A 27,413-nucleotide genomic window follows, 5' to 3' on the forward strand; every position below is an offset into this window, starting at 1 on the left:
AACAAGACGCTTTGCAGCTCCCCCTACAGGTCAACTCACCGTAGTGCAATTGCTGGCTGCAGAGATGCACTTCTTATCATCACACCACTGGCAGCCGTTGGTGTTGGAGGTGCAGCTGGCACAGTCTGAGAAACGGTAGCAGCGCTCGTCTATGGTGGCTGCAGGAGGGAGTGAGAGGCAATAGAGAATGGAGAATGCAGAAAAGTTAAAGACAGTTCTATAAACATCTACGCTGTCTATAAATTCTATTCAGGTACACATATTTTATTAGTAGTAATACTGAGGTATAATAGTACTGTTCTGCAGTTGCTATGCAGGAGTTGTACTCCTCCTACCTACTCATGCATATTTTTACATACAGTACAAAAAGGAGTGAAAGCATGTATGTTTGGCCTAGCACAGCATCACAATGGTAGCATAAGCCAGGTACTGATTTTTTAAGCATGATTTGAGGACTCCAGGCAAGCTGACAAGAATGTGAGGACCAAACTTATTTCAAATACTCGGCTCCCCTCTCTTCTTACTGCCTTATTTTTTTCAATAATTAAGACCCTCCCACATCCTCAGACAACTACCTTCACTTTACTTGACATGCCTGGGATGGAGAGATCGTTCTCTGTCCCTCTGTCGACTAGCAATTGCAAGGAATTTTCCTGTCACGCACCTTTCCGGCAAATGTGCAGAACTGAGGCTTCAGCCCTGACAGACAAAAGCACCTGTACTGAAGATATCGATGTAGAAATAAACTGACTTCTGTAGGACGAGGCATCCTGTACAGTGAAACTACTACCAGCCCCCAGCAGGAGGTAATATGGCCCTGATTAGTCCCAGTGGATTTAATGTGTACTGTAAGGATAAATAATATGCATTATGTATCATAAGGTTGTCAAATAAAGAATTTTAAAAAAGGGTGGTAGTAGCCTAGTGGTTGACACACTCGCCTATGAACCAGAAGACCCAGGTTCAAATCCCACATACTACCATTGTGTCCCTGAGAAAGACACTTAACCCTAAGTTGCTCCAGGGGGGGACTGTCCCTGTAACTACTGATTGTAAGTCGCTCTGGATAAGGGCGTCTTATAAATGCTGTAAATGTAAATGTAAATTCTGCTCTATGTGATATTATTTCTTCAGCAACAGGCAGTAGAAATGAGTAGAAATGAAAACGCCAAAATCTCTTCTGAAATTGCCCATTGAAGCTTAGTGCACTTCAACAAATTGCTGCTACCGAGTTCTTACGGAGTAAGGCATGTCATCCAGAACGCTCCACTCTTTTCAGAGGATAAACTTTTCAGTTGCCCAAGACCACTCAATAACCTTCTCAATAACTGTTCTTCCAATCTGACTGATTATAGCACGTTAATCAATAATTACAGCAGCACAGCTCTTGATAAAACTGGAATAAATAATGGGTGATTTATTTAATAATGTCCCAGCTCACAAACTACTGCTCCACTTTTCAATGCATATATTTTGCCATTTGAATTAAACACACAGTTTCTTTGTACAACTGGTTGTAGGCTGAATAGCCTAAACAGTCTTCCATTTTATCTGGAATATCAAACTCATAAACACATAAACCAAGTAAGCAAACCACGGGTGCAGTGCACACCTCTGGGCCCTAGTCTCACGATTCAGGCTTCAATCCAGACTTCAAGGGCGATCATGTTAAATGCATGGATGGCTGTCCATGATATTCAATGACACACAAGGCCCTGCCCCGGCAGGAGGTGGACTTTTTGAGGAAGAAGGACGCATACGCACGACGTCACGAAACGGGGGTTTAATACATAGGACAGGGGAAACATCACCAGACAATGACCCGGCGGCGAACAGACACAACAGGACAGCTTTAAATATAATTATACAACAGGTGAACACGATAAGAGAACATTGCACATGACGAACATGAAACTCCGGTCCGAACTCCAGACCCAGAGTGACCCCTGCCGGACAGGATCAGGACATATTGACAATTCGGTTGTTCGTGTGAAGCCGGTGACTTTAAGTTCTTCCCTTATTTCTTCATACACTTTCAAATTTTTGTTGAATTTCTGACATCCAAATCCAAATTTCTTCTGCGCTCCATGTTCCTGGACTTTGGCTTGGCAGTGCCAAATGATGACTTTTTATCTTCTAAAGCTACCAATTACTCCAATTTTTAATACTAAATTATAGAAATAAACTGCTGATCAATAGTCTGACTTCAGTGATGTAAGAAATAAGGACTCACCAGGTTTGATGGGACAGAAAGAGGCGGGGGGGATGTCCGGACTAGAGCCGGGATCCCAGAATGCACAGCGGCCATGGCTCCACACACAGCGGACGCCCGGCCCCGCTTTTTCACAGTGCTCCTGTTCCGCAAACGCCTCGCAGTTGGGAGGCCGGTAGACAAGTACGTCGTTCAGCAGCACGCTGGAGAAACCGCCAAACACGTACATGGAGCTGCGCGGAGAGAGAAGTACAGTCAGCCATGACAACAGATGCCAAAAACACATGGCACAGAAAATAACCTGTTGCTCACCAATTGCTAGTAACTGCTGTGTGTCCGAAGCGGTTGACATCACGGTGCAGTTTGGGTTTCGGCAGAATCTTCCATTCGTCACATGCTATAGGGAGGAAGAATAAAAACTGACTTACACAATCTTTTTGCTTCACAAAATCTTGCCATTGAACTTTACATTTATGCAAATCATCAGACCCTCTTATTTAGAGCGACTTACAGTCAGTAGTTACAGGGACAGTCCCCCTGGAGACACTCAGGGTTAAGTGTCTTGCTCAGGGACACAAGTGGGTTTTGAACCTGTGACTTTGAGGTCTTCTGGTTCATAGGAGAGTGTGTTACACACTAGGCTTGTACCTAGGCTACTACCTGGAGTTCATCAGACTGTTAAAAGTAGCTGGCAAACTGAAATAGGGGCAAACTGAAATTAAAAGGCAGAAAAGCAGAATAATCATATTATTTATTCACTAGAAGAATGGTAAACACGACTCGTCTTTATCCATTTTTGTATCCAAATCATTTCAACAAATAGAGATTCAACTACTACCAAGTCAAGCAATTGCATTATCCATTCGACGTTAAAAAAACTAGTTTACTGCAATCTCTGTTAGTATCAGGACGGAACAAAAAAATCAACAAAGGCTGCTGACCAAGGGTGGTAGTAACCTAGTGGGTAAAACACTCAGCTATGAACCAGAAGACCAAGGTTCAAATCCTAATTACTACCATTGTGTCCCTGAGCAAGACACTTAACCCTAAGTTACTCCAGGGGGGGGGACTGTCCCTGTAACTACTGATTGTAAGTCGCTATGGATAAGGGAGTCTGATAAATGCTGTAAATGTAAAATCCGCTTCATTGTGCATGAAAGTAGGGCTGCGTGGTATTAATGGCATAATATATTAAATGACTTTGGCCAATGGGAGAGATTTTGATTATACCGGCCTAAAGGAGAAATATCACTCTTCGCGAAAATGACAAAGTCGCATAACCTGCATGAAACCACACCTACTTGCAGCATGAGGTATTAGTTTTGCCCAAGAGCACAGAGGGCACGGCGGGGTGTCCAGGGATCTTTAAAAAGTCCTAAATTCTTGTTATCAAGTTTAAATATCCTTAAAAATGAGTAATAATCCTTAAATCTAGAGAATAAAGGTCTTAAAAATACTGCAGATCCTATAAAACAACCATCGGTCACTACACACTTGCGGGTTTACTAAATGCAGTGTGTATGCTAGTGCCCAAACCTTACCACTGCAGGCCTGGAACCGATCGGGCAAGTGGTACCGATTCTGTACTGACAGCGTGCATGGAAATGACCGGGGCCGATGCATTATTATTAAAAAAATCACAAAATAAAAACCTGGAGGGACTGCATGATAAAATATGAACAAGCATGTTTTTATTTAAATATTTTCTGACAATATTTTTTATGTAAACTTTACAGCTGAATAAAGAATATTCTACATTTTTATATAATCACTGGCATCATACATGAAGCCCTACATGGAAAAACTCCCTTTTCAGTCCTGTACACAGAGCACAAAGAGGTGTCTCTCCGGAGTGAAGAGCAGAGCGACCCTGGCAGGCAAAGATGGAAAGAGGCAGAGCATACCGATGTCATATGCCAGGAAGTCGGCAGAGAAGCACTTGGCGCCGTTGCTAAGCGATGTGTCATTATGGGTGTTCCCACCGAAGATGAGGAGGGTCCCACCCAGCAGCACAGAGGAGTGGAGGTAGCGGGGGTAGGTGCTCTCCTTTAGAATGGTCCTGGAACACGCCAGAAAATAATCTGTCATCTCGGGCTTTCACATTGAAGTGTGTGTGTGTGTGTGTGTGTGTGTGTCTTACCATGTTCGCGTCGGAACCTCGTAGCGATAGAGGTCATCCACTAGGCCATATTTGTTGTTGTTTTTGTTGGGCAGAGATTTATACCCTCCATGGACATATACACATTTGCTCCCACTGTCGTATGAGCTACTGTGACCATAACCCCCCAGAGCTATCGCCCCACGGGTTTCTGGGATATGCCACTCATTTGTTCCTGAATGAGACAGACACAAGGCAGAAGTTTTTTTTAAAAGAAATGAGTAGAAGTACGAAAAAGCCAAAGCCAAAAACATGGTCAGAATTGTTATTGATTTCTTTCTCAAATCTGAGTTGAACAACAAAATGACAAAAAAACAGCACACCAATGGTTCCAACAACTCTCGAACTCAGCCCTCAGAAGCTCTTGACTCAACAACACAGACAATTTATCTCCAGTCACAAATCCATACTGCTGAGACCAGCAGAGAAATGGCAACACACTCACACACGTTGATATGAAAATATTTGTGAGGACCTCATATAATAAGTATGTATATATATATATATAAATGTGTGGACCAGATCCCCACAAAGATACAATTGCGCTATTGAGGCTAGAGCAGGCATTACAAAATGTCATATATTGTGGGAAGGTTATGACTGGGGTGACACCACAGAAGCTGTAAGAATTCCTTTACACTCCCAAAAGCATAATAGCCCACATGTAATCTACTTAATGGAGAGGTTAGGTTCATTTTCATTATGCGCTCCTCTCCTTTTTTAACCACAGAGCCACAGTGCCATCTGCTGTTCATACAGGGGAATGACAGCTGGACAATGGTTTCCAGCAAAAACATTTTCAATGTTTTCAAATGAGGCCATTTGAAGATCATATGTTCACATTAAAGAATAGTTCAACCAAATTTTGTTTTTGATCTGAAAAATCCTTAAAATGCTGCTCATAAGTCAACCAACATACATCTTAGCACTGATTATGACTATGATTCTGGGGTTCAAATGAGCATGTAGAAAATAAAAGCAACTTAATTCTAAGTGTTTTCATTTTTCATGGACTTATTTATTTTATAAGCTGCATTCTTAGTTGCATCAGAAATATGATCATCCTCTATTTAAAATGATTTCAACTAGATATACTGTATTCATGCTATACATTCATGCTAAACACTGTGTTATTGTAGTCAAACGTCTAACACTCACTGATGTTGTACTCCTGCACGTTGCTGATGTAGCTGTAGATGGACGAGTAGCCAAAGATGACCACCATGATCACGTCCCCATTGTCCAGTTCTGCCACGTGCGCAGAGTGTCCTTCAACAGCAAAGATGTGGCCAGTGTGAGACTGAGTGGACGGTGTACGCTGGGACCACGACCGGCTTGGGATGTTGAAGACCCACAGCTCATCTGTCACGTTCCCTGAACCCATTTCCAGTTTGCCGCCAAACATGTAGATGTCATCCTACACAAACAGAAACAGATGATCAGGCGAAAGCTACACCAGTACTGCTTAGTACAGCTTCAGATGCCTGGAATATCAAGAACAGACCTGCTGTCCTAAACCTCCCCAGAGACCAGCTGTGGACCCAGTGGGGAAGGACATTTTAACACCCTGGATATCAAAACCCAGGAGGGAGGCCCAAGGGCGAATGCCCTGCTGTAATGGTTCAAAACCTTGCCAATAATTATTGTCCTCTACACCTCCCTAGGCGGGATTTAGCGGCCTCACTGTGGGATTATTTTTGCATGCTGAGCTCTTGCTCTCCTGATGCCCCCTGCAGTAGAGATGTGCCAGTGCACGGGTAATAAAAAGGTTTACCTGGTGCAGGGTGAGGGAGTGGCCGTATCGGGGCAGAGGGCCACTGCTGATTGGTACCGTGTTCCAGATGCCACTCTCTAAATTATAACTGAAAACAGAACACAGTACACTGATAAACATCTACAGACCAAATACAACAGATGCACAGTATCTCAATGAACAACTTCACTCTACTGACTGCGTTGTATTTCACACGCGTGCAGCAAACCCATTATGACCTGTGGAGTAAGATTGCAATAATAAAGTCATATAATAAAATATTTGTTTTCTATTATTTTATTCTTATACTCAATGTCATGAACTAAAAAAAAAATGCACGAGTTCTTGTCCTTATAGTCTCTTCCTTATAGCTCCTTATAAAAAGCAACGGGTAAGTGAAACAGGCCCGGGGCTGGAACTGAGGCAGCCATGACGATGAAGAAGAAATAAAACTGCTTTCTCTTCAATGTTGCTGCTATGACTTATTGATTCTGGATCCTTACATGTTGATTTTTAACCAAAGGAAGTATGACATATGATCCCAGTTCAAGTGTAGGCCTACCATAATTTTATTCCATTATTTCTTTTTGTTTGTACATGACTGGCATCAACAACATTCACTTCCTTTACATTATTAGAAGGCAAGAACTAGAAAGTGTTTTGTCCTTGACAGGATTTCTCCCTCGATGACAGGTTTTCGAACACAAAACACTGTCAAACTGAGAATTCTCCTCGGACGGGTCTGCAGCGAGTTAAATTTCACAGCCATTATCACACGCCACTTTTATTTCACTTTGTTTCGTTTCCTTTTGGGTTTTATTCTGTGCTTGGGGAAATTGCAGAAGGGTACATTTGTACCCACTTGCTTTGCACCGGTGGCAACTGACTGCTGTGGGCATCCCAAAATGACGACAATTACGTAGCATTCGATTTCATGGTGACAGCAGGAGAACCCAAAGGAGCCGAACATAGAACCCAGGCACAGACTTTCAGTTGAAGCAGCCAATGACAAAGTTATTCCAAGATTCAGCTTTTGTTTTTGTTGAGGTCTGTTCTTATTAGGCGACTCACTTGAGAATCATCTGGAAGGAGCTGTAGTTAAAAGTGTGCCCGCCAACAACCCACATGACCTTGTCCTGCACCACTGCCTTATGGGAAGCCCTGCCCAGCGATGTGCCGAAAGGCTTGACACTTGGGAGGACCCAGAAGGATTCCGTAGACGGCACTGTCAGAGAACAGTCCGGACCTGAGGGAGGGAGGGAGGGCCGAGAAAAAAAAGGAAAAAGAAATTGATACGATGTGGATGGAGAAGTACAGCAGGGAAAAATGGAATTTAAATACTCTAGCCATCGATTTTGCATAGTTACGGATCAGCTTGCTTGAGAGGGACACTTCTGACACACTCAGCCAATCAGAGGGCTGCACTACACCATCAATTTCACACTTTCCCTTTAATTGACAGTATTTCATCACCTGTGTTCCCAGCAGGCATAACAAGAAGCTGTGATGCCCTTTAACACACACATACGCACGCACACACACACACTTCAAGAGCTTGACAGCATGTCAAGCACTTTAGTTTTACTGATGAAACCTGCTAGCATGTGCCGCTGGGGCTTTGATACGTAGATTCACTGTCCTTCATGGTGTCCAATCAGGCTCAACACAATCTGAATTTCAATCGAAGGAAGCAAAAATTTAACACATGAATCTGAACCTCATCACCAGGATATTATTGTATCTATATCTATTAATCTATTAGGGTGGTAGTAGCCTAGTGGGTAACACACTCGCCTATGAACCAGAAGACCCGGGTTCGAATCTCACTTACTACCATTGTGTCCCTGAGCAAGACACTTAACCCTAAATTGCTCCAGGGAGACTGTCCCTGTAATACTGATTGTTAGTCGCTCTGGATAAGGGCGTCTGATAAATGCTGTAAATGTAAATGATGTAAATGTATTAAGATATGTGGTAGCAATTCAGATTCAGTTTGAGACTCATTGGACTCTGCAGTGCCTGACTTTCACCACAAGAGGGAAAGAGTGGACAGAATAATAGCTGCCCAAAGATCTCAAGCGTGCAGAGCACAAGAAAAAAAAGTAGAAGGTGGACAGGCTTGGCAGGGGAGAGAAGAGAGATGGGCCTATAAAGGATTTTCCATTAATCTTGGTATTACACACATTAGTTATCAATAAAGACCTTAGCCTATTGACACAATCAAAAAGTACAAATGTCATCAGAAAAAACTTGGACCGACATCAGAGGTTAAAAAGACAAAAAGACCGGAAAGGTCACCTTGCCAGCTGTCATTGCAGACACAGAGCTTCTCCCCGGTCAGGTCGCAGTAGCCGTGGCCCGGGCTCCCGCAGTTGTTCCGGCAGTATGGGATGTCACAGGCCTCGCCTTTCCAGTACTCGTCACACTCGCAGTACACACGACTCGCTATCGAGTTCCCCGACGTGCATTTCCCATGCCCCGAGCAGTTGTTGGGACACGAGTTTATCCTGAGAGGGGTAACAAATTGTCACACCTCATGCAGCAGCTCAATAACAATGTAGCCTGTTACAAAAAGGTATAAGGTGTAACCACAGATAACAACAGAACCCCCCCCCCCAAATCAGCCAGAACTCACGAGTAGAAGATCTCGAAACCAGTCAGGTTGTAGGCAGCATCGCTGAAGAAGTGCAGCAGCGCGTATCCCGAATTGGTCTCCACCTCTGGAACCGTCTCATTCCCTCTGACCTCTGGGACGATCAGGCCGCTGTTTGTGTGGACACAAGAGATCTCTAGTTCTGGAACCTCTGATACATTATTCAAAATGCACATTCGATCTACATCAGCATGGTAAGAATGAACTGGAAAGAAAAAGCTGCAAAATTAGTAAAATAAAGGTCAACTGTTTTTTTATTCAGATTTCCATAAGTGTGGGTGCAGCCATGTCTAAAGCTGCAAAGGCTTTTCACAGCTGAGCTTTGCAGGAGTTAACAATCCACAGAACAGGACTACTGGCCTGGTTTCCATAAATATGGGCTTAAGCCTGGAGCTCCCGACCTCATCTGCATCGAGGGTGGGAATCATATTTGCAGTGGGTCACGCTGCAAGCACATTTGTGTTGCAAAGAGTAAACTGACAGCGCTAAATACGTTTTTTTTTACTGGCTCAAAAACTTCTGTCCAAACAAATGGTCTTTTTCCACCAACCCATGTCAACACCATCAAAAAGTGTGTCCTTCACACACATACACACAGCAGAGCAGAAAACTTAACGCTGAGTTAAGGAGACATGGGGCAAAGCCCAGAGACTAAAAGCAACATGGGAACCCCCAGATCAATTGCTAACTAGTAGCAGCACATGATCTGCTAAAGAAATAAATCTGATTAATTGCATGTCAACATTTATTACACCACACCATCACATATTTATTATATGTGTATATGCGGGCTGTGCTGGCCTAGCAGTTAGCAAAGTACCAGGGGTTAAATGCAGAGTACACATTTTGTTGTGTCATCATGTGCTGTGTATCACAATGACAATCACTTCACTTTCACTTTCATTTAATGGTTGATTTCATTTCACTTTTCATTTGAAGGTTTCAGGAATTTTTGAAGCCTTACAGCTTCTAGCATTTTTCATAACCAAACAATGCTCAAATCAATCCAACTGAGACATAACATTAATGAAAATCCATAATTTGAAGTGAAAGTGAAGTGACTGTCATTGTGATACAAAGCACAGCACATGGTGCGCACAACGAAATGTGTCCTCTGCTTTTAACCATCACCCTTGGTGAGCAGTGGGCAGCCATGACAGGCGCCCGGGGAACAGTGTGGGGACGGTGCTTTGCTCAGTGGCACCTTGGCGGATTGTGATTTGAACTGGCAACCATCCAATTACTTGTCCATTTACCTGCTCGGACACCACTACCCCACATAAGCATATGTGCACAAAAATAAGAGGTCATTTTTCAGTACTTGCAAGATTCAGATTTGTTCATTAAGAACATAAACTACAATTTAATATGAAGTACATTTTTAGCAGTGCTCATATGGATCATACTGGGATATACGTGAGGTGTTTTGTAGGGTTACCCAGTGATCAAAAGTGGTATTGCAGTTTTTGCCATAAGAGACACCACAAAATGAAGTTATGAGGGTTAAGTGTTGTGTTTAACTGTGAAAAACAAAAGGTCACTCAGGTCACATGACATAAATGTGTTAATCCACCTACCTGAAAACAGCGACCAGCGGCGCATATACTGAATCCCCGTCATATACATACATGTGGTCCCAGCTGCATTCTGTCGCAAAGTGGTTCAAGCGCAACCTCAGAACAGCATTGGGGCTGCAACAGAGGTCATGAGCAATTCATATCACTTCCTGTGGTCAGCAGAATGGACAGTGATGACAGTGATGCCGGATGAAATGGTGTCTTGCCTTCAATGCATTTTTATCACAAAAATACACTTACTGGCAACTTTAATAGACAGGCTGTTTTCATTATATACTTCCACAACTGTAAATCTGTGCCGTTTAGATGTTTAAGAAAAATTTATAGTGTTTCTTCCATGTTTGGCACCAGAGCTACTAGCTCTGCTACCACCCTCATTTCTAGGTTCTCTTCTCTTCATTTCGTGCGCTCTTCATGTTCATTGTGTGCGTTCCTGAGTCCCCAATTGTGTACAATTGACCTGTTGAGTATAAATGTATGCTCGTGTGTCTAGTCTGAGTCCGCTGTATCACTGTATTTTATTTTACTGATGTGAGGGTTCATGTGCCCTTGAGTCTAATAACCTGAAATAGTACGCAAACTTGACATGTGCACTACAAGCTATAAACTTAAAAGGTAATCTGAACAATTCTAACACAGTCATGATTAACAGTGATTCACACATTTGAAGACAGGTCTATGAAGAAAGACAAAAGATGGCCAGACTGGATTCTGGGAATACTCACTAGCCCTCAATGAGCCAGGTGCACTTTGTTTTGTATTTGTAGTTGATGGGGCCGTCTGTGAGATACCCTGAGGGCTCGGTCAACCTGGAAACAAGAAGGAGTGAGCTGGGATCAGAGCTGCTCATCAGATGCTGCAGTTACAGTCACCGCCGGGCCGGACCTGACAAGGTCGCAGCCGGGGCGGACCCTACAAGGTCGCAGCCGGGGCGGACCATACAAGGTCGCAGCCGGGCCAGACCCTACAAGGTCATGCTCCTCTTGTTACCAGCCTCAGCAGTCAGCAGCCCTCGGTGCAGCCCTCGGATAATATGAAAAATGCTGAAAAGCCAACAAAGAACGAATATATTGTCCATTCCATAATCAAAATGCCATTTTTCAAAGCCTTAACCACAAAGGCTGGAATTGTTTTATTTTTGCATTCCACATTTGTTCAATTACAGCATACTTGCTACTCATAAAAATCCGTTTGAAAAGTTATTTTTCCTAATATCTATCTATGATCTGAAAACAAGCAAGTTAGCAAGTTTGGATAGCAAAGTTTTAATATCAATGCATTATGTGCCATATAGTATGATACATTTATGGGCATTTATTAAATAGCAAATCCAAAGTTAGTCCCATTGGAAACACAAATGGAAATCCTGAATGACCAGTGTAAATAGCAACATTTTCTGGTGGGACCATATGTTGGCACCGTATGCTTTCTGCCAGAAAAAAAAAGAGGGAAAATAATCATTTAAAACACATGCAGAGCCGCACCCTACAGGGATGTACACAGAAGAAACGAAGGAGTGGCCACACATGGCGTTCCGTCCACATCTCTCTGTAACTAAGTGCAATTCGGCGTTTAATCGTGAGCAGATGGGCACCAGCACACAGGCCCACATCGCCATGGTGACTCAGTCTGGTGGAGGCATCTCCTAGAGCAGCGTGTTTTTTTTTTTTTTCCGTCCCGTCTGCCTCCCTCTTCCCTCCTGTTCTCTGCCGCACCAAACAAGGCCACACCCAACCCCTGGAGTGAGCGCTCTTGTTGCAGAGTTGCATCATCGGAGAGGAGGAGAGAGGAGTCATTCAGACAGTGCAGGGCTACAGCAAACAGGCCCTTTTGTTTGTGGGCGTCAGCACTGAGAGGCCAATTCTGGCCAAACAATGACCTCAATCTTGCACAGACACACTCCTTAATTGAACGAATGCTGAGCTGATAACACAACTCTTGGTTGGGTGGGGGGTGGTAGAGAACGATCGAAAGAAGGAAAAATCGATTGCAGTCTCAGCCAGGCCGCTCCCCCTTTTTCTTCATTGGACGTGAAGGACACCTTGGGCTTGTGCCAACATGTTCTCCATTTCCATAAATATGGACATGCATATGCAGATGATGGTGTTGACCTGTCAAGAAGTGCAGCTGTACAAGTGGCAAAACTTTTTCAGAAACCCAAGGATGACGGTAAAGTCACAGTTGACCCATTTTTCAACAAACCAGGCAACAACTAAAAAGATGCTTGTCAAATTAATCCCAGATTACGATGCAAGTAGGAAAACCAAAAATCTGAGGACATCCTTCACAAATTTATCTTTAATACACAAAGTTACTGAAGTTAAATGCACCAGGCAGAGGCCTATCAACAGCTCTATTTCATAATATTATCAGCAAAAAAAAAAGAAAATTAATATTGCAAATTAAGATCTGTGACCATCAATCTTAAACTAGAACTGTTGATAGACCAAAAGGACTCTAAACAAGGTTCCTATTGGAACATCATGACAACTATCTTCTAAGTTTCAACACTGGTAGAGGGCCCTTTGCCAAATTTCTGAAAAATGAAGCCAATGAACCTGATGAGGTGACTCTTCTCTCCGTTTACTAGATATGGTGCCAGAAGTGCAATGGCATGATGTCCAGTGTGCAAGACGTATTACATACGTTCCTGAGAAGGGTGGAGCACATGTCTAGGGGGATATGAAGCTCATTTTTTTCTTAAAGTGAAGTGATTGTCACTGTGATGCACTGCAGCACAGCACACGGTAACATAAAAAGATGTGTCCTCTGCTTTTGACCATCACCCTTGGTGAGCAGTGGGCAGCCATGACAGATGGTACTTTGCTCAGTGGCACCTCAGTGGCACCTCCTCTTCCTTAGCCACTAGGCCACCACTGCCCCGGTTGGGGGGTATAGCTGCCAGTTTTGAGATCCCTGAAACCCAGTCTGGACTTTCATCCCTTGTCCTTTAATAGAAAGCAAGCAAACACAAAATGACAGACTGATCTCTACGATAGAACACCCATGACATCATCCCCTCTCCACACACAGACAGGTTCTTTTTGAAGCTTCTGGTGGGGTTTGGTTGGAAAGGTCTCAAATCACAACACAGAACAGCTAATGTAATCTAATTCTTGGTTCTTCCCTGCATGTTCCCCAAACTTTCATCCAACTTCAGCTTGCAGAGACGCTGTATTTCCGCCCGTACCGGTCAATGCTCTACAGTATCACAAGCCGAGCAGATCAATCCCTTCGTTTGCTGGGCTCTCATCTTCAGAGGAGACAGAAGAGCAAACCGGAATCTGTGGAGCGGCAGGACGATCGTAATCGGCCACCTCCACCCACTGCAGAGGCAGGGCCAGGGGGTGGAGAAGCACGTCCTGGTTTCCTGGAACGCGGAAGGAAGAAGACGAAAGGCACGCCGCCTTTCATAACGAGAAGGGGGAAAGGTGAGTCAAACATTCAATTATTCACTGCCACCCCATCAATGTTTTATGGAGCTTGTAACACTGCAGTTTCTTTCCCCCAACACACACACACACACACACACACACACACACACTGTTCCTTCTTTCAACACAGCCTCAGGGGCAGCTCCTCCGACATTTTGCGACACTAAAAGCAGAGCGCTCACACACACACGCGCTCAACCGAACCGGGTTATAATAACACAGTGTGTGGTGGCCAGTGCTCCTTTCCCAGCCACGCGCACCACATACCTAACAGACGGAAAGCGACGTGGACTTCCTGTGGCTTCCTGCAGGGCCTTCTGCCCGGCTACCTCCTCCCCCACAGCTGCATGGTTACATCGGACGCCCCGGGGGCCCCTCGGGCAGGCTTTGCCCGCTGGCGACACACGCGGCCCGCCGGGGGCCGGAGGCGGAAACTCTCACACCGAAGGCAGTGTGAAGCGTGCCGGCCAGCATCGGACCCCATAACTCCAGTGGCGACAGCTGACTGTTTTGGGTGGATGCAGGTCCCGCTGTGGCACCTCTGTCGAGCTGTCGAGAATTACTACGGGGAATTTATGGGATCGGACGAGGCTGAACAAAAATGCTGCTGCTGGCTGGGTGTATTTTTAGCTCTGGGACATCGTGAACAACGTGAAGCCACTATATATCCAGCAACTATATAGTGACTACTGAATAGCAGCCCTCTCTCACCTTTCCTGCTCAGAATCAGAATCGCAAGCATTCCGGTAGATGGTGTCTCTCAAGTACAGTGTAGAAGAAAACTAAATGATCCATTTAAAAAAAAAAAAAATGCTGATCAAATTGACAAGAATTATTGTGCATCCATGCAAGCTAGTGGTCACACTAAAAGTATCCAAGCACCTGAGACTGATTCTGTACAGAACATCAAACAGTGAGCACCTCGTGACACATGGTATAGGTCATGCCAATTAAAACTTCATTATGGTAGTGAAAAAGTGATCGTCACTTGTGATACACAGCAGCACAGCACACAGTGAAATGTATCCTCTGCATTTAACCCATCACCCTTAGTGAGCAGTGGGCAGCCATGACAGGCGCCCGGGGGGGCCGTGTGTGGGGACGGTGCTTTGCTCAGTGGCACCTCAGTGGCACCTTGGCGGTTCGGGATTTGAACGGGCAACCTTCTGATTATGGGTCCATTTACATACCTGCTTGGCCACCACTATGAGTGAGCTGTTGGCAGCCATGAAAGGCACCCCAAGAGCAGTGTGTGGGGATGGTACCTTGCTCGATGGGACATCATTGTCACCATTGTCGGGATTTGAACCCACTGATGCAGGTTTTGGACACCAACAATCTCATCGTCAGGTGACATGTCGTGTTACCAAATTAAGGTCTGTGCTACACAACACCCCCATTAATCAGCAGCCGCAACCACAGAAGAGCCTCTCAGGCCCTCCAGACAGCGGCGGCGGTGCTCTTTTTCCCTGACAGGTGTTAAAGTCTCACCCTTTATAATGTGCCCCTTCTCTCTCTCGTTTCTCTTTAACCTGAGCTGCACCTGGATGTGACCCCAGCTTAGCCTCTGATTTTCTAGCGCCCCCTCGGCTGGACCGCTCAGCGAAAATGGCAAGAGAGGGAATGAGGTGTGGGCTGCTGGTCACAATGAGGTCACTCGTTTAGGGGCTGAAAAAAAGGTGGAACATATCATCTCACTAAGTCAACAATAGTATATACTTTACAACTCAAATGTAAAGAAATAACATTTTACTGATACATTAATACTGAATACCAGCATATTGATAATGCCTCTCAACATATTGCTATATTGATACCCCTATCTTTTCAGACGCAAGTGGTTTATGAAAGCAGATATATCCAGAGTAATGTAAGAAATGAATGATAAATCTGGAACCGTAGGCATTGGTTCACTTACCAACCAGCCGCAGTTACTAAAAACCTGCAGTGTTTACACCAAACCAGTGCATCTACATCAGGATCCGGCCCGGAAGGGGCTTCTCCGGATCTGGAGTTTGGACTGTGAATATTTTTCCTGATTGTTTTCACCTGTGTGTGCCTGTATAAAGCTGCCCTGTTCGTGTCTGTCAACCGTTGGGTCATTGTTACGTGATGTTCCCCTGTCTTGTTCACCATGTAATAAACCCCTGTCTCGTGACGTCCTTCTTACTCGCATGTCCAGCCATCGTGACATTCTCAGCATTTCAGAATAATAAAGTTGTACCAAACTGCATAGCTTTTAAACCCTCTGATTCAGAATATGAGTATACATTCATGTCATGTTCAGGTGATGGTATTTTTTTGTTTGTTTTTTAGATGGCAAACTGGCCACACATCGTAGGCGACATGTCCATTGTAAGAGTCACCGGAAAAACAGTCCCGCGCATGTCTAAATGCTGCAACGCTGCCACCAACCCAGTTTTATCCTGTGGTATGTAGTTCCGACTTGTATGAAACAACTGCATATTTATATAATTTTGCATTTGCTCTTTATGTCCACATGAATAGGGGGACGCCATGATGGTGAGTGGGTAGACCTCAAAGCCTGAGGGTGCAAATCCCTGCTCTAGATTTATTCCCTTCCCATGTTGGCAAGGGTTTCCGTCGTTTGATGAAACCATCAGTCCAAGCACCTCTTAAACTCTACATTACCAGCCAACAAAACAGATTCATTTTGTTACCCATGTGACACCATATTTCTCGACAGAATATTTCTTGCTACAGCCATATTTAGTTCTACGTTTCAATATTTGCATTTACCAAACGCATTTTGTTATTAAGCCTCCATTGGTTGTACACTTATCATGACCTAACCAAGCTTTACAATTTTTTGTTCAAAACCAATTGTCCACTAACAAGCAAGTCCGGATGATGACACGTTTACTTTTTTCAGCAAGGAGCGGTATTTACAAAAGTATACACTCTTCCTATGAGAGAAATGTCTGATGTCACAGACCATAAGACTCTACATTTTATATCTATTTTATAATGAATGAAAGACCCCTTGTTGGGTTTACAATGTTCTGGTCCAGTCCACCTTGACAGCAGAATGACACAAAACTAAAGGGCGTTGCCAATCTGAATTCATTAGGCCTCCAACCCTCATACAAAATGATGTAGCAGGTCAGCTGCTACAGATATCAATCATCATCATCATCAGTTAATAAATCAATCAATCAGAAAGTCACCAACAGCACCGACTCGCCAGTCACCATTCTTCAAACACTCACACTTCCATACTTCTACTAGTGGAGCCATCATTCGCCTAAAACCACAAAACTCTTCAAGTTGTGTGTGTATATATACACACACACACACACACACGCACACACAAACATGCACAATACCAATGACATTCATTTCTATATTTTACCAGACAAAAAAAAGAGGAACAACATGCAGGGAGGAGTCCGGCAACGCCATAGATTCCTGCAGCTCTTTAAAGGCCCCCTGTTATTACATGTTTTTCTTTTATATATCGGTCATGAAAGGAGAGCGGTCCATAGAAGTGCCTATGGTTGATGACGTCACCAACACTTCCTGTTTGTTGCAAACAAGAACTGGTGTCAGCAATTTTCCAGAAAAAAATTAAATGAACCCACTGGTTCTTCAGAGTCTCGCGTGACAGAACTAAAAAATAAATTTGTGGGGGGTGGTGGACTGGTCAATGTGACATTAGTTCAGTTAGACCACATGCACACCAACTTCTGATGAAATACACGTTTCAGAAGCCCAACCACGGTGCACTATGAGGAGAATTGCAGTAAAGTGTCAAGAGGAGCGGTTATTTACCACACTGCACGGTGACCACACATTGACCTCAGTGGTGTTGTAAAAGTGCTTTAAACGTGGTGCAGGACAATTCTGTCTGTTTAATGTTGCACCTGAAGCCCCGGCGCCACCTGGTTGAGGGTGACAACGCCCACGGAGCGCGGCGAGCCCTTTTCCCATTGACGCGTCTGTACAACTGCACCGTGCTCCCGCGGCTTTCCGAAGGAGATTCGGGATGAGCCGTCTCCCCGTTTTACATTCAATAACAAAAGAAGGTGCAGATATTCACGGTCATAATTTTACTTGAAACAAACGCCTCCATCGTCGTAAAAAAAAAGGACAAAATAATTTAAAAAAAAACGTTCCTTCGTCGAGGAACCGCTCGGGGCCCTGGGCCACGGCGCAGAAATAAAGAAGGGTTTATTTAGCCAAACGAATCGTCTGACAATTTCATCTCATATTCCGGTGCTGACACCGCCGGACCCTCGTCCCTTCAAAGCTGCAATCCTGGCCACCGCTGACCTGTCCGTGCTCGCCGGGCTTAGAAATAAAGTCAGACAGACTCACAGATTGCCAAGAAGCATTGAAGGCAGCTTAAACGTCTGCGGGGACGTATGGTCGGTATATTTGACTTTCCAAACAGCTCATGGTGTCCAGCAGCGAACGTAACGCCCCCCCAATGCCGCCGGGCATTGACACCGTGGCGCACAAACAGCGTGCGAGGTCGAGATGACAAGAGCTGCGAGCGCCGGCCCTATTATTATCTCGTCCGCGTCCCCTAATGAAAGGAAATGCTTGTCCAACGGGGGCGCGGAATTTCGCCAGTGGAGCAAAAGTTGAAACTGCAACTTGACGAACCTTGTCGCAAACATCCAGAACTCAACTCTAATTACACGTATATTACTTTGTAATGCACGCTTTACGCCCTCGTCTTCGTCTTAGTGCGTGTACGGCCACACGACGTCCACACAACGTTCCACCGGATATTATTCATTTGAAGGATGCTTTAGTCCTAGATTAGAAAGAACGATGGCCGAATGCAGGGCAGTGGTGGCCGGGCGGTTAAGGAAGCGGCCCTGTCATCAGAAGGTTGCCGGTTCGAATCCCACTGAGCAAAGCACCGTCCCCACACACTGCTCCCCAGGCGCCTGTCATGGCCGCCCACTGCTCGCCAAGGGTGATGGTTAAATGCAGAGGACACGTGTCCGCTTCACTTTATTTATTATGACTGCACAGCCTGGACTAGTCGAAGGCCTGGCGGGTTGCTGGCGGAGCCCCGGGCCACTTACTTGAACCTCCCCTGGCAGTGCTGGCACTGCTCGCCAAGGGTGATGGTTAAATGCAGAGGACACGTGTCCTTGTGTGCACCGCATCACGATGACCACCGCTTCACTTTATTTATTATGACCGCACAGCCTGGACTAGTCGAAGGCCTGGCGGGTTGCTGGCGGAGCCCCGGGCCACTTACTTGAACCTCCCCTGGCAGTGCTGGCACTGCTCGCCCACCCAGCCCCGGTCGCAGACGCAGCTCCCGTTCACGCATCTCCCGGACAGGCAGCCCTTCTCGCAGGTCTGGGGGGGCGAGGCCCGCGCCAGGAGCACCAGGCCGAGCAGGAGGCACAGCAGCAGGTAGCGGCCGGGAGGAGGCCGCTCCGCCCTCGCAGCATCCATCTTCCCGCGGCGGATTTGGGATCAGGAATGTTCCGGGAATGGCATCAAGTTCGGGGTTGGGGAAGGGGGGCTCCTCGGGCGCATTAAACTCCAGCGGACGGGGATGAAAGGAGTCCAAAAATACCGACGACCACCGGCCTCATTGTTTCCGGGAAAACGGCGGGGGCATCCTGCGTTACGGGTGGAAAAATTCCGGGGAGATTGTCCGGGAATGGCGCATCGTACGCGGCGGCGGCGGCGGGGGGGCTACGTGTGGTCGGACGTCGGGCTGCCGCTTCCCTAAAAACTCCACGGATCCGCGTCCGGCGTGTTCGTCCTTTCCCCAAATTCCCGTCCAGCAGCCATTTTAACGCGTAAACACCAAACTAACGGGCTGGTCGGCGACCCGCCGCGCCGGCGACAAAGGAGGGAACGACGAAAATGTTCCGGGCGCCGGACAAGGGCTGTGTAGAAAAGCAAGTTGTTCGAAAATGGAAAAAAAAAAATTGACGCGGCTACGCGCGTAAGACGTTGTCGCTGGTGCTGTTAGGAGAAGCCTCGGCGTAATTATCCGCCCGGTGCAAACCGGCGGCTGCCGGGGGATTTATCCTTGTCGTTCCGACAAACGATAAGGCTCCGCAGCCTCCGGATTGTGCGGGTCGCGGGAGCTGGGAGCTGGGGGCTGGGGCTGGAGCGTGGTCCCGACGCGTCGCAGCCTCGGCGGCGGCGGAGGGTCGCTTCGGGCTCCTCAGGTTGGGGGAACAACTCCACGGACGGCGCTGGCGGCGCATGCGCACTGCGGCCGCGCAGGATTTAAAGGGACAGGAGGGGAGGGCGACGTCGCCTGCGGCTCACATTGCGGCATTTTCCCACCGGAGCGCCACATGAACGAGATAAATCGGTGACATCAGCGACCGTACGGCCCAGGCTGCTTGGTGCTGCATATTCGTCGGGGACATGAACGAGGGCCTCCGTGCTTTTTTGATATGTAGGATTTTCAGATGCCTTAATGCCTTAAAATTAATATTACAGTGATTTTTTAAAACATATTTAAACAGACGACAGTGGAAAAGGGTGGCAGAAGCCTAGTGGGTAACACACTCGCCTATGAACCAGAAGACCCAGGTTCAAATCCCATCAGTGTGTCCCTGAGCAAGACACTTAACCCTAAATTGCTCCAGGGGGGGACTGTCCCTGTAACTACTGATTGTACGTCACACCGGATAAGGGAGTCTGATAAATGCTGTAAATGTAAAATGTAAATATAAAACGGCAAAAACTTACTGAGGCTCTCTCAAAAAAAAGTATTTTACCACTACAAGAAATATGTACATATTACATGTCTATAGTCCAGTAGATCAAGAATTAATTACCAAGAGGTTTTAAATACTGCTGTAATTATCATTGCAGCAATGGACATACTTATAATTTCTTTCTGTATTCTATATGTACTTCTATATCTTATCTCCACAACACATTGCCATTTGTCATAAGTTTCATCTGTTTATTTCTTTGTGGTTCACAGTGCAGTGGTTAAGTCATAGTGGTTAAGGAAGCGGCCCCGTAATCAGAAGGTTGCCGGTTCGAATCCCGATCTGCCAAGGTGGCACTGAGCAAAGCACAGAAACACTGCTCCCCGGGCGCCTGTCATGGCTGCCCACTGTTCACCAAGGGTGATGGGTTAAATGCAGAGGACAAATTTCACTGTGTGCACCGTGTGCTGTGCATCACATGTGACAATCACTACACACTTTATCTTTACTGTGTACATGGGGTGAGGAGGGTAATCAGGGCTAAACACATCAATGTTCCCAATCAAACGGTAATAGCAGTGAGAAGGAATCTCCATCTCCATGCTGAAATTCACCAAGGCCCTTAAATAATCCCACAAGTCCATCCACAGAGCGAAGTGAATTTAATGCATAACAACCAAGAACTTTTAAGTATGTTTGTACCATTTTTAACAGATGTTCAGTATTCTTGTTTCAACGCAGGTGACACTCTGCAACCTGAATTCATCTCACGTTTTAAATAAAAAAAAAAAAAATTATATAATACAAATATAATACATCGTTTTGTATGACTCACAGCCTCCTGAGCAAACCAAAAAAAGGAAAAAAGAAACAGCTTCTGTCACTAGAGGCAGACTTGGAAAAGTGAATCATCGGTTTACAGTTCAGCAGGTGTCTGACTACTCAAATACTTAAATCACGGAGTAAAAAAAACAAGCATTCATTTGTGATCATATAATACAAATTGGTGGTCAAGTGAATCCACAAATCACAATTTCTCTCAAATAAGTAAACAAAAATATTACACACAAATATGCAAAAAAAATAAAAAGTCACCATGACTGTCTGCAGGAAGTTAAAGCCACACACATGCAGAACTGAGGGTAGAACTGGACAAAACGGTCCAATCATACATAATTTTCTGCCAGGACCCTTTTTTCTTCTGGAAGTATGCTTGAAGCAAGTCACACTACAGTTCAGTCACTTCCTCGTGGCTCCACGTAAAAGCCTGGAACTCAAGTCCAGGACAACACAAAGGTCAAAGGTTACAAGCTAGGAGAAGGCAGTGATGTTCGGGGCCTCCAAAAGAGCTCCTTCCGCTCAGTCGCACGTTGGATCTCTGCTGGTTCCTCCCTCTGGGTCATCTGGGTGAAGGCTCAGTCCGTTCGTTTTTTCAGGTGGGGGGCAGGTCTGCAAGGCGCGGCCTACCTCCTCTATGGTCCACCGTTCCTCCTTCAGCACGTGCTCCTGCAAGGTGAACTGGCCCTGCTTGGTGCGGACCAGCTCACGAACGTGTGCACAGGATGACAGGGCTGCCACAAACACACACATATAAATGTCACAAGTTATATCAGTAAAAAGGATGTAAAAGTCTGTTTCAGTGTGTGCATCTTACATTTTCCAAGGTCATCAACCAAGCTTCTTATATAAAAACCACCTCCACACTCAACCTCTGCAAACAAAACCACACATGCAAGACATGAAAATAATCAATACATAGAACATATATATATATATATATGACGGATGCCGGACAGAAAACAAAACGTACTATATGATTATAGCAGCACAAATTCCTCAAACGTGAGTTTAACTTGATGCATGCAATAAGAGCTGGCAAGCAACGGCATTCAAGAGGCTGGAAATAACATAAATGCAAGGTGCGTTCTGACCCAGGGTGAAGAGCGGGGGTGAAAAGTCAGTCAGCGCCAGGTTGTAGACGGTGACGGGTCGTGCCGGCTTGGCCTCCACCTTCTGGCCCTGCTTCAGCAGCACAGACATGCGCTTGCCATCCTTCTTCAGGGCAGAGTAACTAAAGATTTCAACAAGAGGCCAAAACCACACAAATTCCCCAATCACAAGTCCACGCCAACACTGATATTAGACTCTGGAGGTCAAACCCGCTGGTCTATTGACGCCCACGAGCACTTCAGGGATGCATGAGCGCTGGTGTTCTGTGTGTGGTTGATTAGCAGTTCAAGCAGCTCTGCAAAGGAACCAACACAGACTACAGAGCGTACTGAACACAACAATGTCCTGCTTTTGCTCACGACGAGGAGTATCAGTTAAGCGGGTAATGGCCATTGTGCAACCGCGAAACTAAGTGTTTCAGTGTAACATCCCAAATGACAAAGATTGGCTGAATGTCCAATACAAATTGAACACAGTTTTCAACATGCCTCATTTTCTGACTAAGAATAAAAATCTATTCATATATTTCCAAAAAAAAAAACACAATACCCATATTTTGCACACACATGCAAATTGTCAAAAGGTGGCAGTAGCTAAGATTAGGGATGCCTATTGACAAGAATCTTATGATCTGAATATATGGGCACATACTTTGTTGTTCCAATAGGGGAGATTGCAACATTTAAATGTATATCTATCTAAAGTGTAAATAGTTTTTGTTTCCCCTTCAAGTTTAAGTGACCTATGCATTAAAAATGTATTTTGTCTTGTGTTTGACCATCAATAACACATTTCAAATACTAAGTGTGTCAATTTGTGAAGACAGGAAACCTGTTAACCACACACACACAACATACACCACGGAAAAATTGCCGTATTTGGATTGTGCCGTTTATAAAGATCAGCCGCAATGCTGGACCATATGAAAGAACCCCAGCTTTAGAGTGGTCGTACAGCACAGCAGTTTCTGGAATAGCAGTCGACTCACATGGGAGGGACCTGCATAATTTCACCAGTGAACTTCTTCAGCTCTTCTTCCATGGTCTCTCTGGTGACATGATCTAAAGTGTGAAAAAGGCCGAAATCTATAATCTGACAGGAGAAGAGGGTACATCTACATGATTTTTTTTTTTTTTTAAATCTCATCTCAAATAACATATCACTGGTTAAGAATTTCATCGACATCTCACCATATGCCTTCTCTTGAACAACACTTCCTGTGGCATCAAAGGTGTCTGTGGCCTTCCCCAGCTCTCCCACTGCTGTGTATTTCTGGAGACAACAACATCATCTTAGATCTACTAAGGACTGAAATAAAGATCCACTCTGTTGTATTTTCATCTGACATTTTTCACTTTTTTTGTGGAGATTTTAAGATGCATTTTCTAAACCAGTCTGGAAATCCCACCTAGTGGCTCTAGTTATCATTACATCTTCAATGATGTCCAATATTATGATTGAATGCAGATATTTGGGAGGTTGCTGCATGACCCAAGATGAGGCCAATTCAACGTGTTGGGCATGTCTGATGTGCAAGAAACTAAAAAAATAAATCACACCTTAGACCCGGCCAGCATGGTGGTGAGCATCTTGGTGCCATTTCCAATCCCAACAACTGTAGAGACAATTATGAGAAATGTATTAATCTCCAATCGTTGGTGCGAGCAAGAGTACAATAAAACAAAAGGTGCAAATCAGCGTCCTTCACTGTCACGTTTGCAAACAATCTCATGTACGCATGCGCAATGTACGCAAACCCTCTTACCGAGAACCCCCGAGGCTGCACTGTCCAGCGTCCCCCCGTGCCCAATTTTCAGGCAGTTTTTCCTCCTCTTTCTGGGGTTAAAGTTGGCGGCGCCAGCCTCTGCAGGGACATTGTAAACAATTTCAGCGTCATAAATGAAGTACGAATACGTAACTCCACAGCACCAGACCGCACCTTTCATAAGCCTTTCTTTCAGGGAGTACAGGACGTCGGCGGACGTCGGCCCTTGTTTTTTGTAAATCGCAAACATGCCATTTAAGGCCTGTAGTTTGGATAAATTCCCACTGTGAGAGGCACCCGTCACGGCCATGCTCGAACGTTTAAAAGCGGCGGGCGCCTGCCGATGACGTCACCGCCCACGACGTTGCTACTGCGACATAAAGGATGCCAACGGAGCGTCGACGGCCATAGTCGTGCGAGTTTAAAAGCGTGCCGCGACCAGATTCGGAACTGCAGCTCTACGTGCACTGCCAGCGATACCCTGCGCGACGCCACGCCACGCCGGTAGGTGGCAGCGAAGCCCCGCGACTACACACGCTATCACGTGACCACGCCAGCCAGCGTCTCGGCGTCCGCGGAGCTGACGGGGAGAGTAAGTTCGCGCGTCTCCTTTATTATTATTATTTTGTATGGCTTAAATAACGAATCGAAATGATTATTTGGTTACATCGTTTCATTTGCGTTGTGCAATTTACTCTTATTTTAATCCACGGAGCGGATGCTCCGTTCGCCGCAGTGTAAACAAGCCTTAGCTCCGAACTCCGAAACCCACTTTCGTGTGCGTGTGCGTCGCGCCCTCCTGAAGCCCTCGCAGACCCAGGAGATTTGACGTGAAATATATCCGCGCGCCGAGGCGACGTCAATTCCACGAACAAGTGTAGGAATAAACACTGCGTGGCGCACGGATTATCTTCAGGAATCGTGCGTCGGATCGGTTTTTCGTCTAACGCGCAGAGAGACTCGCTCGACCGATCGATCCGCTTGTTGATACATTTACAGCATTTATCAGACGCCCTTATCCAAAGCGACTTACAAGCATTAGTTACAGGGACAGCCCCCCCCCCCCCCGGATCAATTTAGGGTTAAGTTAAGCAATTCAGGGACACAGTGGTAGTAAGTGGGGTTTGAACCTGGGTCTTATGGTTCATAGGCGAGCGTGTTACCCACTAGGCTACTTCCACCATCAACCTTGCCGCGGAGTCACGTGGGCCAGCCGGTTTGGCGGGGGCGGGGTGGCGTCTGGTTTAACACGACGGTCTCTTCTGCAACAGCCTTTATAAGAGCCGAGGACTCCTGCAGACAGCCAGCTTTGGACGAGGCGTCGCGGGAACGTAAGAGGCAAGGCTCCGATCTGCTTCGAATCTCGTTTTGGTGTCGGGTCTTGTGTGATGAGTTGCGTGGTTGCTGTTACTGTCTCTCGCTGTGCTTTAGTGGGCTTTTCCCTTTCTTTCTCCCCCCCAGAAATGATGTCGGCAGTCAGACACAATCTGCACGCCGAGAATGAAGCCGGCATCAACAAGCTCATTAACGCCAAGCTGAACGCCTCCTACACGTACCTCGCCCTGGTACCTTAACTTTGAGTTTGACTAACTTAAAATGGTTCAATTAAATGTGGCTTAGAAAACTGTTGGATTCAAAGTTTAGTTGATACCTTTTTTTGTGTGTACACTGTTACTTTTTTTTTTTTTCCCCTGTGTCTTTTAGGGAATGTACTTTGACAGGGATGATATGGCTCTGCCCAATTTTTCTCGGTTCTTCCTGGATCGCTCTGAGAAGGAGAGAGATCATGCAGAGAAACTTCTGGAATATCAGAACATGAGAGGTGGAAGGATCTTGCTACAGACCATTTCTGTCGGTATCACTTCCTAAAATCAGCCCGCCCGCAGCCCGCTTTGTCATACTAATTGTCGCTTGCTGTCTTTTTACCCTCCCGTGGCAGAAACCGAGTCGTGAGGACTGGAAGGGAGGCCTGGACGCCATCTCCTTTTCCCTCGACTTTCAGAAGTCCCTCAACAGCTCGCTGCTGGAGTTGCATCGTGCCGCAGGAGCACACACAGACCCACATGTAAGTCAGTAGAGATATGATGCCCATGCGCCAGATAATGGTACTGCAAGCCACGTCTTGTCGGCCCACTTGCTCTTCTCTTTTACATTTATCCAGAGCGACTTATCAGTAGTTACAGGGACTGGATTCATTGTCTTTCTCAGGAAGGCAATGGTTATAAGTGGGGTTTGAAATGGTTACTTTGGGGTAACAAGTGTGTCACCCACTAGGCTGCTAATTCCAAACTCTTCTGTTTCAGCTGTGTGACTTTGTGGAGAACCACTTTTTGACTGACAGCCACGACACAATCAAGCAACTTGGCGACCATGTGGGAAGCCTGTCCCGACTGATGTCCAGTGAGCCCAATGGTCAAATGGGAGACTACCTGTTTGACAAACACACCTTGTAAACGGCGGTCCTCCTTCCTCAGCTCAGCCTGGAAGTTCTCCCTACACTCCCAAATGTGACCAATACCAGTTTACGTGCATACGTAAAATAATGAGTTTACCTTTTTTTTTTTTTTTTTATTATTATTTAGAGACCAACAAGTCCAGTCTGGTGCTACCTTTCCAACTGTTTTTTTTTTTTTTTTTTTTTTTTTTTTTTAGAACTCTGAAAATGTCATGCAAAATGTCAAAATTAGGTTGTCTACATTTCACTATTACTGTGTTTCTGGATCTATTTTCACACCAAATAAACAAAAGATCATGGTATCCTCTCTGTGTTTTTGTGTGTTTTTTTTTTTTTTTTTTTTTTTTTATCCCTAAATCCTGGCATTAACATTGAAATGTGTGATTTATTCCAAATAAAGTTTCCTTTTGTAATCTGTGTTTTTTCACAAACACAAGAAAAACTGAGTTTTGGTGAGGAAGAATGATCAAATGAAGGAAAGTAGGGAAGCTGATTTAAAGGTTTTTCATGTTCCCAACAGTAACACTAGAATTGTTCAGGAAGGGGCTAAGTGAAGTGATTGTGAAACAATGCAGCACAGCACACGAAGACACAACAAAATGCGCCCTCTGCATTTAACCATCACCCTTGGTGAGCAGTGGGCAGCCATGACAGGCGCCCGGGAGCATATAAACATAATTTTATGTTTATATAGAGATGTGGTAGACGAACTGGGTGTCGGTCTCTCGCAAAAAAATGAAGGCTCTCCTACAAGCAGAAGCCTGCAGATGGTGGACAATATT

General features: G+C 45.4%; 3 protein-coding genes across 7 annotated transcripts in view; 1 reads left to right on the forward strand and 2 right to left on the reverse strand.

Annotated features, from left to right (window-relative positions):
• Nucleotides 1–20,021, reverse strand: part of atrnl1b (attractin-like 1b) — a 78,613-nt gene extending 58,592 nt beyond the window's left edge. The window contains exons 1-13 of the mRNA XM_028988762.1: nt 19,027–20,021; nt 11,079–11,162; nt 10,354–10,467; nt 8,759–8,887; nt 8,422–8,630; nt 7,195–7,369; nt 6,145–6,232; nt 5,529–5,787; nt 4,353–4,545; nt 4,117–4,271; nt 2,525–2,609; nt 2,234–2,445; nt 40–158 (exon numbers count right to left, since the gene is read on the reverse strand). Of these exons, the coding sequence (XP_028844595.1) occupies nt 40–158; nt 2,234–2,445; nt 2,525–2,609; nt 4,117–4,271; nt 4,353–4,545; nt 5,529–5,787; nt 6,145–6,232; nt 7,195–7,369; nt 8,422–8,630; nt 8,759–8,887; nt 10,354–10,467; nt 11,079–11,162; nt 19,027–19,229 (2,025 nt within the window). The 5' untranslated portion in view covers nt 19,230–20,021. The remainder of the gene's footprint in view (nt 1–39; nt 159–2,233; nt 2,446–2,524; nt 2,610–4,116; nt 4,272–4,352; nt 4,546–5,528; nt 5,788–6,144; nt 6,233–7,194; nt 7,370–8,421; nt 8,631–8,758; nt 8,888–10,353; nt 10,468–11,078; nt 11,163–19,026) is intronic.
• Nucleotides 20,022–21,106: 1,085 nt separating this feature from the next.
• trub1 (TruB pseudouridine (psi) synthase family member 1) lies at nt 21,107–24,654 on the reverse strand. Its single transcript, XM_028989185.1, has 8 exons — nt 24,351–24,654; nt 24,177–24,275; nt 23,971–24,026; nt 23,602–23,683; nt 23,400–23,472; nt 22,393–22,532; nt 22,116–22,172; nt 21,107–22,032 (listed from the first exon to the last, which is right to left on the reverse strand). Exons 1-8 carry the CDS (start codon nt 24,484–24,486, stop codon nt 21,821–21,823), a joined length of 855 nt encoding a protein of 284 aa, XP_028845018.1. The 5' UTR covers nt 24,487–24,654; the 3' UTR covers nt 21,107–21,820.
• Nucleotides 24,655–24,656: 2 nt separating this feature from the next.
• On the forward strand, nt 24,657–26,758 carry LOC114795662 (ferritin, lower subunit). 5 transcript variants are annotated; one of them, XM_028989188.1, is made up of 6 exons: nt 24,688–24,768; nt 25,448–25,514; nt 25,638–25,741; nt 25,881–26,027; nt 26,116–26,241; nt 26,480–26,758. In XM_028989188.1, the coding sequence occupies exons 3-6, from the start codon at nt 25,640–25,642 to the stop codon at nt 26,627–26,629; spliced, it is 525 nt and encodes a 174-aa protein (XP_028845021.1). In that variant the 5' UTR covers nt 24,688–24,768; nt 25,448–25,514; nt 25,638–25,639; the 3' UTR covers nt 26,630–26,758. The 5 variants fall into 5 exon arrangements, with proteins under 5 accessions (XP_028845023.1, XP_028845021.1, XP_028845020.1 ...); XM_028989190.1 differs by lacking the exon at nt 25,448–25,514 and having other exon boundaries at nt 24,657–24,768; XM_028989187.1 differs by having other exon boundaries at nt 24,720–24,768; nt 25,327–25,741.
• Nucleotides 26,759–27,413: the final 655 nt, after the last annotated feature.

The sequence above is a fragment of the Denticeps clupeoides genome, chromosome 8, assembly GCF_900700375.1.
Source record: "Denticeps clupeoides chromosome 8, fDenClu1.1, whole genome shotgun sequence".
NCBI lineage: Eukaryota > Metazoa > Chordata > Actinopteri > Clupeiformes > Denticipitidae > Denticeps > Denticeps clupeoides.

What these genes read in the sequence shown, in the direction of transcription:
- trub1 (XM_028989185.1), bottom strand. Translation starts at nt 24,486, where the DNA reads ATGGCCGTGACGGGTGCCTCTCACAGTGGGAATTTATCCAAACTACAG. An exon ending in CCATGCTGGCCGGGTCTAAG is followed by an intron (nt 23,684 to 23,970) that starts GTGTGATTTATT and finishes TGTTGTCTCCAG; the next exon opens with AAATACACAGCAGTGGGAGA. An exon ending in GGTTGATGACCTTGGAAAAT is followed by an intron (nt 22,033 to 22,115) that starts GTAAGATGCACA and finishes TGTTTGTGGCAG; the next exon opens with CCCTGTCATCCTGTGCACAC.
- LOC114795662 (XM_028989187.1), top strand. Translation starts at nt 25,565, where the DNA reads ATGAGTTGCGTGGTTGCTGTTACTGTCTCTCGCTGTGCTTTAGTGGGC. An exon ending in TCTTGCTACAGACCATTTCT is followed by an intron (nt 26,028 to 26,115) that starts GTCGGTATCACT and finishes CTCCCGTGGCAG; the next exon opens with AAACCGAGTCGTGAGGACTG. An exon ending in GAGCACACACAGACCCACAT is followed by an intron (nt 26,242 to 26,479) that starts GTAAGTCAGTAG and finishes CTTCTGTTTCAG; the next exon opens with CTGTGTGACTTTGTGGAGAA.